Source organism: Gorilla gorilla, chromosome 4, assembly GCF_029281585.2.
Source record: "Gorilla gorilla gorilla isolate KB3781 chromosome 4, NHGRI_mGorGor1-v2.1_pri, whole genome shotgun sequence".
Taxonomy (NCBI): domain Eukaryota; kingdom Metazoa; phylum Chordata; class Mammalia; order Primates; family Hominidae; genus Gorilla; species Gorilla gorilla.
Genome location: NC_073228.2, coordinates 29,680,649 through 29,694,821, shown reverse-complemented (window position 1 = coordinate 29,694,821; position 14,173 = coordinate 29,680,649). Strand labels below are relative to the sequence as shown.

At 40.0% G+C, this 14,173-nt stretch overlaps 1 protein-coding gene, 1 long non-coding RNA gene, 1 other non-coding gene and 1 pseudogene across 3 annotated transcripts in view; 3 read left to right on the top strand and 1 right to left on the bottom strand.

The window, feature by feature from the left end:
• Positions 1-5,240, bottom strand: part of LOC129533499 (uncharacterized) — an 88,016-nt gene extending 82,776 nt beyond the window's left edge. Inside the window, exon 1 of the long non-coding RNA XR_008679766.2 lies at positions 5,166-5,240. This is a non-coding gene — a long non-coding RNA (uncharacterized lncRNA). The remainder of the gene's footprint in view (positions 1-5,165) is intronic.
• EFCAB3 (EF-hand calcium binding domain 3) overlaps positions 1-14,173 on the top strand; it is a 46,303-nt gene that overhangs the window by 5,092 nt on the left and 27,038 nt on the right. The window contains 3 exon segments of the mRNA XM_031011278.3: positions 2,727-2,777; positions 7,731-7,821; positions 12,104-12,180. Of these exon segments, the coding sequence (XP_030867138.3) occupies positions 2,727-2,777; positions 7,731-7,821; positions 12,104-12,180 (219 nt within the window).
• Positions 6,259-6,784, top strand: LOC115934689 (large ribosomal subunit protein P2-like; annotated as a pseudogene).
• LOC115934806 (U7 small nuclear RNA) lies at positions 7,872-7,934 on the top strand. Its single transcript, XR_004070551.1, has one exon. It is a non-coding gene; the product is annotated as a U7 small nuclear RNA (small nuclear RNA).

The window sequence follows — 14,173 nt, the reverse complement described above, 5'->3', positions numbered from 1 at the left end:
CCTGTTGTATTTTATTTGTAAAAGAAAAAATATCTACCTTTTAATAAGTCCAGTCTATCCCATCTATTGCTGCTTTTGTTGTTGGTGCCAGAAAACTTTCAGGAATGTTCACTTGGTAGTTTTTATCCCCAGCATTTAAAATCATACTGCCAATTGGAGATACTGGAAACCATCTCCCATGGCCATGTATAAGTTCTATGTTCACCAATAAGTATTTTTTGAGCACCCAGACACTGTTCAAGAAAGTTTGGCAATGACCAAAAGATAAAGCAAGGTTCCCACTCTCACAAAAGCTTAGTTTTTGAGTACACAGTATATGCTCAATAAATACTTGTTGATTACCTGATAGAGGTTCTAGTCTCCTGCTTTCAGATAATTGAAGATTCACTAACCGAAGCGGCTGTATCAAGGTCATTCTTAAGATAATCCCTCCTATCTGGGCAACTCAGAACAAACAGTTCTGTAAAACTAACCCCAGGTAACATAAGCGAGTCACCCATATCAGAATTGGCTCTTAACCATTTATAAAGCCAGGAAGGCACAACACTTCAGATATCTTTGCTTACTTTTCTATCATTCTTCTTTCTCCTCTTCCACTTCTTCTCTTTTCCTCTTTTATTATCTTCTCCATATCTCTAAAAATATATTTTTTCTTTTGCTCCAGCTTCCCCTTGTTTTTCTAGTGCTATTCTTTCTTTTTCTTCCAGTCTCTTTATCAAACATATACATTTCGCATGGCTACCCAGCTCGCCCACATGTTTTCTTCACTTCATAAGCCCCAATCCACCTACTGCCACTGAAATATATTTTATTCTGTGAAGTCTACAGTGCCTTAAAGAAAATTTAGATGTTTTAAAGTATGTTTCATATTTTTAGAAATTTCAAATACTGGTTTCTATTTCAAAGATTCACTCAATAATACTACATTTTCACTTATAAAGTTTTCTTTGGCTGGGCACGGTGGCTCACGCCTATAATCTCAGCACTTTGGGAGGCCGAGGCAGGTGGATCACTTGAGGTCAGGGATTAGAGACCAGCCTGGCCAACGTAGTGAAACCCCGTCTCTACAAAAATACAAAAATTAGCCAGGCTTGGTGGCACACTCCCAGCTACTCGGGAGGCTGAGACAGGAGAATCGCTTGAACCTGGGAGGCAGAGGTTCCAGTGAGCCGAGATCGCACCACTGCACTCCAGCCTGGGTGACAGAGTGAGACTCCACCTAAAAAAAACTTTTAAAGAAAGTTTTCTTTATATAAGTATTAAGGGACAAATTTTATTTCTTAATGCCATATTGACACATTTGCCTTCAAATATACTACTGTGATTTAAGTCTTCACACTCAAATTTCAGATGACAGACATAGGCATAATGGCAATGGCATTTTTCACACTTAAATATCTTTTTCTCCCATTTCCATTTCACCATTTCTACTTTCTAAAGAATAAAGGTGAATTTCAGCTACCTAAGCATGATAACGTGGAAATAACATTCATATATGAACAACTTCAAGACCTGCTAAAATTTATGTTATTTGATGGTGAACATTCAGAACTTCACTCTGGCCTTCAGAGGCACTGGGGTTGTAAGGTTCCACATGAGAATTTCTAAAACTTTACTTACTAGGGACACAGAGAAAGTCTAACATACATTTAGAAAAAAAGTCGCCATATAAAAATAAAGTCTGCTCCTTGTCATCTTCTAAGTCACATTCTCAACCAGCATATTGCCACGTGCAGTGTCTAAGAATGGCATAGGATGCCTCTAGCAAACTAATATCCAGGAAGGGAGAAGAGCCAAGCAATAGAGAGAGAGGGAGTGACCAGATCAGAGGCAGGGAAAGAAAACGTGCTTCATAGGTGTAGGTTTTTCTGAATTCTACAGATTATGTGTTTTATATTAGAATTAATCCTTTCCCCATAGGAAAGATATTTCTTCTTTATATGTATTGCTTTCTGCATTATATATTACCTTATATAGCCTCTATAACCTAAAGGGATCACCAAGCATTTTCCATGTTTCTGTGTTTCATCATCTGCCATGGACCTTTTTTGATATTAAGATAATACATTATTGGTTTATCTGGCCAGGCCAAACCAAACCAAACATAGGAAACTGAGTTATTATAGCCACACTTTTTTCCTGAGTATTAATCTCCTCACGCTTAGAAAACAAAACTACTCCCACATTTTTAGAGGAAAGAAAAGAAAAAAAGTTAAATCTGTACTATTAAGGTTTTGGTTGGTTGTTGTTCTGGCCATAGAAAGGGGTGGGGTGAAGGAAGATTTTGCAGTTAGTTAATTATACCCACATATTTGATAGGATAATTCACTAGAAAGAAATATCTATCTCATTAAAAGGTATCTAATTAGTCAATACCTTCCTAAACAAAGCATTCATGAAAATGAAGTGGGTAACAGATCATCTTCCTCCTGAATCAACAGATTTTCAAAGTCATTCCACTTCTTTACATCCTAAAAGATGATAAATGAATAGTCTTGATTTCAATGCTGACACTATAGTGCTTTTCAATTTTTGCTTTTGGAGTGCAATGCATTAAGGCACCAAAAGAAACAATATGAAAGAAGATGGATATCCCATATAACCTTGACATTTTCTTAATTTTTTCACTCATCTGGGGAAAAAAATAAGATAAATTATGCCCTCCTAGTCTACTTTCCATAACTTCAGAAATTCATGTAATTTTGATTCTTAATCTTGTCTTTAAGCAAAAGGAATGGTGACTCTGCATAAGTTGAAAACTGCAAATGATATTAAAGGTGAGTGTGAAAGCTGATGTGAAGCCATTGTAAAGATGGGGCTTAATACTTTGACTTACATTTTTTAATACCTTAGTTACTTTCCCTAATTGTCTTGTCAGTTTCTATCCTCCATCTACTTGTCCATAAAGTGAATGAACACCGTTATCTCTCCAACTGTCTTTCTAAGTTCCTTGTACCTTTATAGTCCACACCACACTGAATCACATGTGATTATCAGGTATTTTATATTCTTTTCTAATGCTCCATTTGTGATTTTTTTAACCTCTAAGAACACTGTAGCCTATTTGGTATCACAGTACAATTTACAAAGCAGGTGTTCCTGACTCTGCCATTAAGGAAATTAATTCAGTTCATTGGGCTTTAGTGTCCTTAGCAGTAAAATAAAATGGGTGAGCACCTGGAGCACTGGCTCACACCTGTAATCCTAGAGCCTTGGGAGGCGGAGGCAGGAAGATCACTTGAAGCCAGGACTATGAGTCCAGCCTGGGAAATTCAGCAAGGCCACCTCTCTATAAAAAATTTTAAAATTAATCAGTTGTAGTGGCACTTGCCTACTGTAGTCCTAGCTACTCGGGAGGCTGAGTGGAAGGATCACTTGAGCCCAGGAATTGGAGGCTGCATTGAGCCATCACTGCACCACCGCACTTCAGCCTCAGCTAACAAAGAAAGAACTTGTCTCTTTTTTTAAAAAATGAAATGGGCATGGACACAGGGAGGGGAACATCACACACCGGGGCCTGTTGGGGGGTAGGGGGGTGGGGGGCTAGGGGAGAGATAGCATTAGGAGAAATACCTCATGTAGATTACAAGTTGATGGGTGCAGCAAACCCCCATGGCACGTGTATACCTATGTAACAAACCTGCACATTCTGCACATGTGTCCCAGAACTTAAAGTATAATAAAAAAAAATGTGGTAGGTTGGGGGCAGAATTAGGTTGATGATCTATTAGTTATCTTTCAGCTTTAAAATTCCAGGACTAACTTCTGTGGCTGAAAGGACATTATCAATAAAGTAAAAAGACAACCCACAGAATAGGGAAAAATATCTGTGAATTATGTAATTGATAAGGATCTAGTCTCCAAAATATATAAAGAATGCTGTAACACAACAATAAGCCTGGGCATGGTAGCTCACGCCTGTAATCCCAGCACTTTGGGAGGCCAAGGAGATTGCTGGGGGCCAGGATTTCAAGACCAGTCTGGGCAACATAGTGAAACCCCATCTCTACCAAAAATACAAAAAATTAGCTGGGCATGGTGGCCTGCACCTTGTAGTCCCGGCTACTGGGGAGGCTGAGGTGGAAGACTCACTTGAGCCTGGGAGGTCGAGACTGCAGTGAACCATGATCCTGCTACTGCACTCAACCCTGGGCAACATAGTGAGACCTCACCAAAAAAAAAAAAAAAAATCTAAGTAAGTAGCCTTTAATATAGTAGGCTCTTAGTAAATAATTGTTGAATTAATTTATAAATTAAGCCTTCCCTTTCTTTCTTTGTGTGTTCCTGTCCAGAATGGGAGGCAGTGTACCAAGCTTTAAAAGATTAGGTTAAAGTCAAATTATGCTCATAATGAACAAATCCCCCGAGCAGGAATAGGAAACCTCTAGAACTGCTGCAAGTGAAACCTGAAGCACTTTTAGGGGCCCAACTATATAACTAGCTAAGCCTTGGGTGCCAGAGATATCTGTATTTAGCCATGATAGACTAAAGACACTCCTAACTCCTGCGCTAGAGTATTTACAATGCCATGAGACGTGTCAGATCGTGAATACCTTGGTTTCTGCTTAAAACAATCTTTTCTGTAATTGTTCTTTTGAAAGCACTTTTCCCAATAATACTAAAGACAGTCTATGAGACTTTTTTTTGCCTCTCTTTCTAGGCTTAAACAATTAATGAAATGATTCTTAATCACCATTCAGTGAAGGCAGCTGAGTAAAATGTTTTAATTGAACAACTTTCAACTGACTGATGAAGACTTTCTCTTTTTTTTTGAGACAAAAGTCTCGCTCTGTCACCCAGGCTGAAGTGCAGGGGCGTGATCTCAGTTCACTGCAACCTCTGCCTCCCAAGTTCAAGCAATTCTCCTGCCTCAGCCTCCTGAGTAGCTGGGATTACAGGTGTGCACCACCACACCCAGCTGATTTTTGTATTTTTAATAGAGATGAGGGTTTCATCATTTGGCCAGGCTGGTTTCAAACTCCCGACCTCAGGTGATCTGCCCGCCTCGGCCCCCCAAAGTGCTGGGATCACAGGCATGAGCCACCACACCCAGCCTGATGAAGACATTAACATGAAAATATATTAATATAGAACTTGAAACAAAAATTCTCCCCCTTCCCTGAAATTCCAACAGTGTCAAAATGTTCAGATTTTATAAATCATACCCTCATATACACCAAGGGTGCTGAATGAACCACACTGAAGACACACTTGCTGTAAGGTTGGAAGGAGCTCCTGGGTCATTCTCTCCCTGGGCTTGAGCCTGAGCGGTGAATGAGGTCACAGTTGTGTGATGGAACAAACCCTTTATTGGATTCCTGATCTGATTGAAGCCCAGAAGTGGTAGGCAGCACGGCTTAAAAGTAGGTAAATATCGTGATTTTGTAGGATTCTATGCTAAGTCCTTTTTTAAAAATCTATTATCTATGAGAATTGAAGGTATTTTTTTAAAGAAATGATTATTTTGAGGTATGGGGATGATTTCACAGCACCTTTCAAATGCCTGAATTGTTGAGCCATTCCGGAGTTCCCAGCTCTGTGGTAGGTTTTCAGATTTTGAGGACTTGTAATTGAGTTGTTTAGAAACAACTGCCTTCTGGGCTCTGAGGTGAAGACCTGGGAAAATGGATCAAATTCTAACCAAACATTCAGAGACTTTTTTTCCTCATGGTTGAATAGTATTCAATTATCCATTATTCCTAAGTCAGCAACCGAGTTTTCTTGTCAGTGAACTATCAAATACACTCTACATTTTTTTATTATTATTATACTTTAAGTTTTAGGGTACACGTGCACAACGTGCAGGTTAGTTACATATGTATACATGTGCCATGTTGGTGTGCTGCACCCATCAACTCGTCATTTAACATCAGGTATATCTCCTAATGCTATCCCTCCCCCCTCCCCCCACCCCACAACAGGCCCCAGTGTGTGATGGTCCCCTTCCTGTGTCCATGTGTTCTCATTGTTCACTTCCCACCTATGAGTGAGAACATGCGGTGTTTGGTTTTTTGTCCTTGCGATAGTTTGCTGAGAATGATGGTTTCCAGCTTCATCCATGTGCCTACAAAGGACATGAACTCATCATTTTTTATGGCTGCATAGTATTCCATGGTGTATATGTGCCACATTTTCTTAATCCAGTCTATCATTGTTGGACATTTGGCTTGGTTCAAATAACAACAGAGGGGGAAGCCCTACCAACCCAGCTTCTGGTCCATAAGCCCTGTTTCTCAAACTATGCCAAGTCGAAAGGCGATGGTAATTCACGAGTTCCTTCCGGGGTCTAGGGTAGCAGAACTGCATTGTATCCCACCCCCATTCCTACTGTTAACCAAGACCACCTGGGCTTTTCCTCCCTGACTCCACCAAGATCGCACGCATGGAGGCCTTGCCACTGCCTCCATAGACGCCCGCCCCCAGTGCGCTCGGTCACCTCCCTCCTGCTGGCTGCCCTTGGGGGCAGCACCTCCCTCAGAGCCAAAGACATCAAGAGGATCCTGGACAGCGTAGGCATTGAGGTGGACGACGACCGGCTCAACAAGGTTATCAGTGAGCTGAATGGAAAAAACATTGAAGATGTCATTGCCCAGGGTATTGGCAAGGTTGCCCGTGTACCTGCCGGTGGGGCTGTGGCTGTCTCTGCTGCCCCAGGCTGTGCAGCTCCTGCTGCTGGTTCCACCCCCACTGCAGCAGAGAAGAAGATGAGGAGGAGGAGGAGGTGTCCAAAGAGTCAGACGATGACATGGGATTTGGTCTCTTTTATTAAATTCCTGCTTCCTTGCAAATAAAGCCTTTTACACATCCAAAAACAAAAACAAACAAACAAACAACAGTTGGTTCCCAAGAAGTGACAGGGCAGGGATGAGTCTCCCCAAAAGAAACCCTGGGAAAATCTACTTACTACTAGGCAGGTATCTAAGATGTAAACAAGTAGGCAAATACATTTTATTCTTTGTCAATTATGACTTGAAATGCTCTACTGATTTCATAATAAAATAGCATCTTTAAGTAACTTTTTCCATATATTTCCAGAATGCTCATTATCTGTGTCAAATGGCACCATTTTTATTATTTAAGGTGTACAACTTGATAATTTGATATATGTATACATTGTTAAACAATCACCACAATCAATCTAATTAACATATTCACTTCACTTAGTTACTATTTGTGTGTGTGTGTGTGCGTGTGTGTGTGTGTGTGTGTGTGTGTGTAGTGAGAACACTTAGGATCTAATCTCTTAGCAAATTTCAGGTATACATTACAGTAGTATTATTACCTGTAGTCACCATGCTGTTCATTAGATCTTCAGAACTTATTCATCTTCAAACTTTGTCTCCCCATATCTCCTTCCTCAACCACCATTCTACTCTCTGCTTCTATGAGTTAAACTATTTTAGATTATACATATTAGTTAGATCATATAGCGTTGGTCTTTCTGTGTCTGGCTTATTTCACTTAGCATTTATTTTTACGTAGGATCAGAGTGACACTAATTGAAGGGGGAGCAGTGACAAGCAACTTTGCTTAGAAATCTGGGAACAACGAAGGGGCCTTTCCACATGGCATTCCAACTTTACGCATACCTCTAACTTGAGTTTGCATCTATTACCATTCCTTGAGGCCCTAGACTTTTCAAACTCCAGGCTTTGAGCTGAAAAAGTTGCAAAAGAATATAAAGAATGAATCTGTAAACTGATTTCTTAATTGTATATTCTGAATTCCAGACAGAGTCACTGGCCACATGGCAGTTTCAGAAATTAAACCAAAACTTAAGCTGAATCCTCTAACAAAAGTACCCATCTCCCACAATAAAAGGTAGGTAATGAATGATTAAGGGTGATAAATGTATTATGATAAAGAATTATTAGTGTTACAGCTCTTTTAGAATTTTGTCTAGCAGGTTTTCCAATCTTTACTGGGAAGCCCCTAAAAAAAAGAAAATTATTAAGATTATTGGCCGGACGCAGTGGCTCACACCTGTAATCTCAGCACTTTGGGAGGCCGAGGTGGGCAGATCATGAGGTCAAGAGATCGAGACCATCCTGGCCAACATGGTGAAACTCCGTCTCTACTAAAAATACAAAAATTAGCCAGGCGTGGTGGTGTGCACCTGTGGTGCCAGCTACTCGAGAGGCTGAGGCAGGAGAATTGCTTGAACTTCGGGGGCACAGAGGTTGCAGTGAGCTGAGATCGTGCCACTGCACTCCAGCCTGGTGACAGAGCAAGACTCCATCTCAAAAAAAAATTATTAATATATTAAATGCTTATAAAGATTATGATGAAACAATTAAAATACTCTTCAAATATTTATTATAAGTTTAGTTATAAAACAAAACATCGGAATTGAAGAGAAATATTTTTTATGAAAAGAAAAAGATATACATCTTTTTTGATAGGAAGAGCAGAATTCTCCCTCCTGTCCTCCCAAAGGAGAAGCTGTTTTTATGTTAGGATACAAAATACCCTAGGGGGCTCAAGGAGTTATCAGTTATACCTTGAGATATTTTGAGTGCCAGTTTAGAGAAGAAAAAATTTAGAAGATCATAAAGAAGACCTAAACCCATAACCAAGTCAAAGTGTAGAAAAAGGGTCTATATTTCAAATATAGCTGGTAAACGAAAGCTGGTAAATTAGCCATGACTGACCCTGGGCTAAAATTGGGAAGGGAGATTTACCTGTGACATTAACAATGGCTTTTTCTTAGTCACCTAACAACAAATTTCAATAAACAGCCACTAATGAGCAAAAATGAGAGCCTGATTTATATTTTATCAGATCATAAGAAGAACTTTTTTTCTTTCACAATTATCCATTTACTTTCTATTTTGAGTGTATCTTTTCTAGTGTCCTTGACTATGCAAGCTATCTTTTGAGGGAGTGAGTTCCTTGTCACTGAAAGTAGTTAAGCGAAGACTAGACAATACTACATGTAAAGGGAATTCCTACATTAGATGGAAGGCTGGATTGGGTTCATTCCAAATGTAAGGTTCTTCAGTCATTTGAAACTTTGAAAAATAAAGTCTTTCTCCAATGTTTGATCCAAGATAAGGTCTGAAATTGTGCCAAGAGTGTCTTTTTAGACAGATAATAAGAACTTTACATTGCCTGGCCTGGCACGGTGGCTCACATCTGTAATCCCAGCACTTCGAGAGGCTGAGGCGGGTGGATCACTCGAGCCTAGGAATTTGAGACCAGCCTCTACCAAAAAAGATACAAAAATTAACTGGGTGTGATGGTGCACACCTGTAGTCCCAGCTACTCAAGGGGCTGAGGTGGGAGGATTGCTCGAGCCTAGGAGGCAGAGGTTAGGGTGAGCTGAGATCGCACCACTGTGCTTCAGCCAGGGCAACAGAGCAAGACCCTGTCTTGAAAGAAAAATAAAAGATCTTTACACTGCCTTGAATTCTACTTTCCTCCTGCTTCTTGAGAACATAGTATTTCTCCATGTATTGCATCTTCTACATCATGCAAAAGAAATTTGTTTATATTTAGAAATACAGATGGTCCCCAACTTAACAATGGTTCAACTTACCATTTTTTGACTTTATAGTGGTACAAAAGCCATATGCATCTGGTAGAAACTCTACTTCAAATACTCATACAACCATTCTGTTTTTCACTTTCAGTACAGGAGTCAATAAATTACATGAGGCATTCAACACTTTATTACAAAATAGGCTTTGTGCTACATGAGTTTGCCCACATGTAGGCTAATGTAACTGTTCTGAGCACATTTAAGGTAGGCTCGGCTAAGCTATGTAGGTTAGGCAAATTAAATGCATTTTCAATTTACAATATTTTCAACTTATGATGGGTTTATAAGGAGGTAACCCCATCATGAATCAAGGAACATCTGTACAATAAATATAAAATAACCTATCTGAATAAGGACAAACCTGAGCTTCAGAAATTACAGGTTGGGCACAGTGGCACACACTTGTAATCCCAACACTTTGGGAGGTAGAGGGGGGAGGAACACTTGAGCCCAGGCGTTCAAGACCAGCCTGAGCAACATAAGGAGATCTTGTCTCTACAAAAAATAAAAAATTAGCTGGGTATGGTGGCATGCACCTATAGTTCCAATTACTCAGGAAACTGAGGTGGAAGGATCCTTGAGCCTGGGCGGTCAAGGCTGCAGTGAGCCACGATCACATCACTGCACTCCAGCCTGGACTGCAGAGGGAGACTCTGTCTTGAAAGAATGAGAGAAAGAGAAGAAATTCAAGTAGATAATAAAGAGGAAGCACCAGAAGAAGAAAGCAATGTTAGTAAAAACTGAGAAAATAAGACAAGTTAGATAAAATTCCACTTTCAAAAGTTAAGAACAGTTTTGAGACTATCACCTCCTTTTCTCCCAGGCCCCTCTTTGAAAATGAGTTGAATCTAATAAGTACTTTAGGGGATACTAAATTAATAAACCATAATAATTTTTTGTTTAACTACAATGTTTAGTATTTCTTCTAGTTTTACTTTTTTTTTTTTTTTTTTTTTTGAGACAGAGTCTTGCTCTGTCACCCAGACTGGAGTGCAGTGATGTGATCTCTGCTCACTGCAAGCTCCGCCTCCTGGGTTCATGTCATTCTTCTGCCTCAGCCTCCGAAGTAGCTGGGACTACAGGCGCCCGCCACCATGCCCGGCTAATTTTTTTTTTTTTTTAATTTTTAGTAGAGGTAGGGTTTCACCGTGTTAGCCAGGATGGTCTCGATCTCCTGACCTCGTGATCCACCCGCCTTGGCCTCCCTAAGTGCAGGGATTACAGGCATGAGCTACCTCGCCCGGCCTAGTTTTACTTTTTAAACTGCTTCTTATAAAGCCACAAAACTATCAGATTTCATATTTTTTAAACTTTTAGTTTTACAAGTATCAAAACTAAATGCACTTTAAATAAATTTATAAAATTGGTTATAATTAAATTTTGGAGTTAAATCACATTTACTTAAATGTAATTAAATTTTATTTATCATATTATAAGCAAACTCAGTTTTACATGCTATATTTTTGTGTTCTTAAACTAATAAATTACTTCAGATCTGTACAAAGTATCTTGAAAGTATTAATATGTTCCTGCCTTTTCCAGATTTTACTTTCCTCAATAAATGAAAGGTCACCCAGGGTTTCAAATTTTCAGAGGTGTTCTCTATCTTTATTTTGCTCTCTTATACATACACCCATACATATGCTGGTAAAAATACAATTTGACGATTGTAAAATAGTTGTAAAAGTTATAAAAAAAAAAGTTGTAAAATAGTCATAGATGCAAAGGTTTCTCTGTAAGGGTATTCACCACAACAATGTTTATACTGTTTTAAAATTTGAAACTCAAGGCTGAGAGTTGGAGCCAGCAAAAGAGAAAACTGAAACAACTTCTCTTTCTAACAACAGGAATAGTGTAAAGAATTATGGCCTTGATTTTTGGAGTCAGACAAATCTGGGTTTGAATCTCAGGTCTTCCATTTACTATCTGTATAACCTGAGACAAATTATTTAATTGCTCTGAGCTTCTGTTTCTTATTTTGTAAAATGGGGGAAATCGTAACTGGTTTTTTGGGGTTTGGTTTTTTTTTTGAGATAGGGTCTCACTCTGTCACCCAGGCTGAAGCATAGTGGTGCAATCATGACTCAGTGCAGCCTTGACCTCCCAGGCACAAGCAATCCTCCCACCTCAGCCTCCTGAGTGGCTACGACTACAGGCCTGTGCCACCACACCTGGCTAATTTTTTTTTATGTTTTGTAGAGACAGGGTCTTGCTACGTTGCCCAAGCTGGTCTTGAACTCCTGGGCTCAAGCGATCCTCTTGCCTTGACCTCCCAAAGGGCTAGGAGTACAGGTATGAGCCACCATGGCTGGCCTGAAATTATAATTTTTTAAGGGAAGGGTGATGGGCAAGTTTAGGGCAGAGGAGGATCTCAGTGGCCAACATTTTCTCACTGTTCATCCTGTAGCTATGGGCTATCCTAAATAGAAGATCCCTTAGGATAGTAGACTGGATACATTGAGATGCTACAGTCATTCCAGTAAGCAGAAACTGATGAATAGGACTAATATCTGCTGGCTTCACATATGTAGTAAATCTAAATATTTTCATATCTTTCCTCAGGGATAGAGACTTACCAGGATCTCTTCAATGCCAATTACAACACAAAGAAAAGAAGCTAAGTGCTTCACAAATGGCAGGTAATGAGAATCATCCTCAAAATTGAAGCATAAACAACAGCTCCTTAATATGTCTGATCCTTTCTTCTCTAAGAAAGATCTGAGATTTCAAGGGTTGTCTACACCACCATCATTTGAGAGAAAGGGAAAAAACCTTACATTTTTGTGGGACAGGAGGGAAATTGCTTTTAAATGGACATCTCCCTAGAATTTAGGCAGTGCTGGTCAAATAACTGTATTCAAAGAAGAACTTGTGGGTATGGAAAAGAACAAACGCAAAAAGAACAAAAATAACAAAAGAACAAATATAAATCAAGTAATAAAGAACACAAACACAGCTACAGTCCTAGGATTTCTCAAAGAAAACAATATAAAATGAGCTACACTGGCTAAAGTTTATTCATCCAAACAACAAATATTTATTTAATGCCAAAAATGTACTAGGTGTGGGAAACAACAAAACAAGTCAGACGTGGTCCCTGCCCTGATAGGAAGTCTAATAGGGAAGACAGGCTGTTAAACCATGAACTTGCCAGGCACGGTGGCTCACACCTGTAATCTCAGCACTTTGGGAGGCTGAGGCAGGCCGGGCCGATCACCTGAGGTCAGGAGTCCGAGACCAGCTTGGCCAATATGGTGAAACCTTGTCTCTACTAAAAATACAAAAATTAGCTGAGCGTGGTGGCGGGCACCTGTAATCCCAGCTATTTGGGAGGCTGAGGCAGGGAGAATTGCTTGAACCCAGGAAGCGGAAGTTGCAGTAAGCCGAGATCTCGCCACTGCACACCAGCCTGGGCGACAAAGCGAGACTCCGTCTCGAAAAAAAAAAGCCATGAACTTGCTGAATAAATCATTTAAATTACAATATAACACAAGTTATGATAGGAAAAGTATGGAGTGTTATAGGAGCTTAAAGGAAAGCCTCCTAATTTGATCTTGTGAGGGAAGAAAGGGAGTCCCAGAGAAGGCTGAATGACGAATAGGAGTAAATCAGGCAAATAGCGCCGACAGAAGTGTTCTAGGCAGAAAGAACAGAATCTACAAAGGCCAGAGAAAAGGGAAAGCATGATGCACTAGAAAAATTCAAAGAAGTCAAGTGTGGCTGTGTTTGGGTTGCATCTGGTTTCTGAAGAGGCTGATGCTTTACCCCACTAAATTTAGAACCAATTTAGAAATTGACCCAGGAGACAGAAATGAATCAAAGAATCAATCCACCTTGACCAGCCGTGACAGGGGCAGTCCCTCCAGGGCCACCAAGGCCCCAGATAGCAAAACGTCAAATATGGAAACTAGAAAATGTGTTCTTTACAGTGCTTAATCCTCAACTTTCCTATGAGAGGTTAATTTGTTCATTCTATAATCAATCAACCTTTATTGCTGGGAATTTTGGTTTGGAAAACGCAAAGGATTGTCATGATCAGATTGGCATTTTTCATTGTAAAACTGAGCTAAATGCCTTAATAATAACAGCTTATGGTTTTATAGACCTTTAAGATTTCTAAAGTGCCTTAAGATACTTTGGTACTCATTTTAAGGGGTCTATTTTAGTCAGATATGGTGAGACATGCAGACACAGAAATGATGGCCACAAAGGAAGTTTTTCATACTCACAGATCCCTAGAAACAGGGCACAGCATGCCAAGCATGTGGGGCCACAAGAGGAAGCACCAGGGTCAGTCAGGAAGTGGGCAGGGGCAGCATGTGGACAAGAAACTCTATTGTGGTTTCTGCAACAAGGAATGGACAAGGCAGGGTAAGCAGGTATGGGGTTAGCTAGTTTAAACAACTTCAGTGGGCTCTGGCATGTAAGGGCTGTCCCTAGTTGTCTGGTACCTAGCCCTGGGATGACTAGGGCAGGGAAGTAGTGTCTCTGACTGTTAAGAGGTGGAGAAGGCAGGTGGTTGAGGATATGGTCTCTGGAATATGGCCTATGGAATTGGATGGTTTGCAGAGGAAAGACACACTCACAATCTAGTAGTCACTATTCTAGGAATTGACCAGCCCTGAGAGGGGC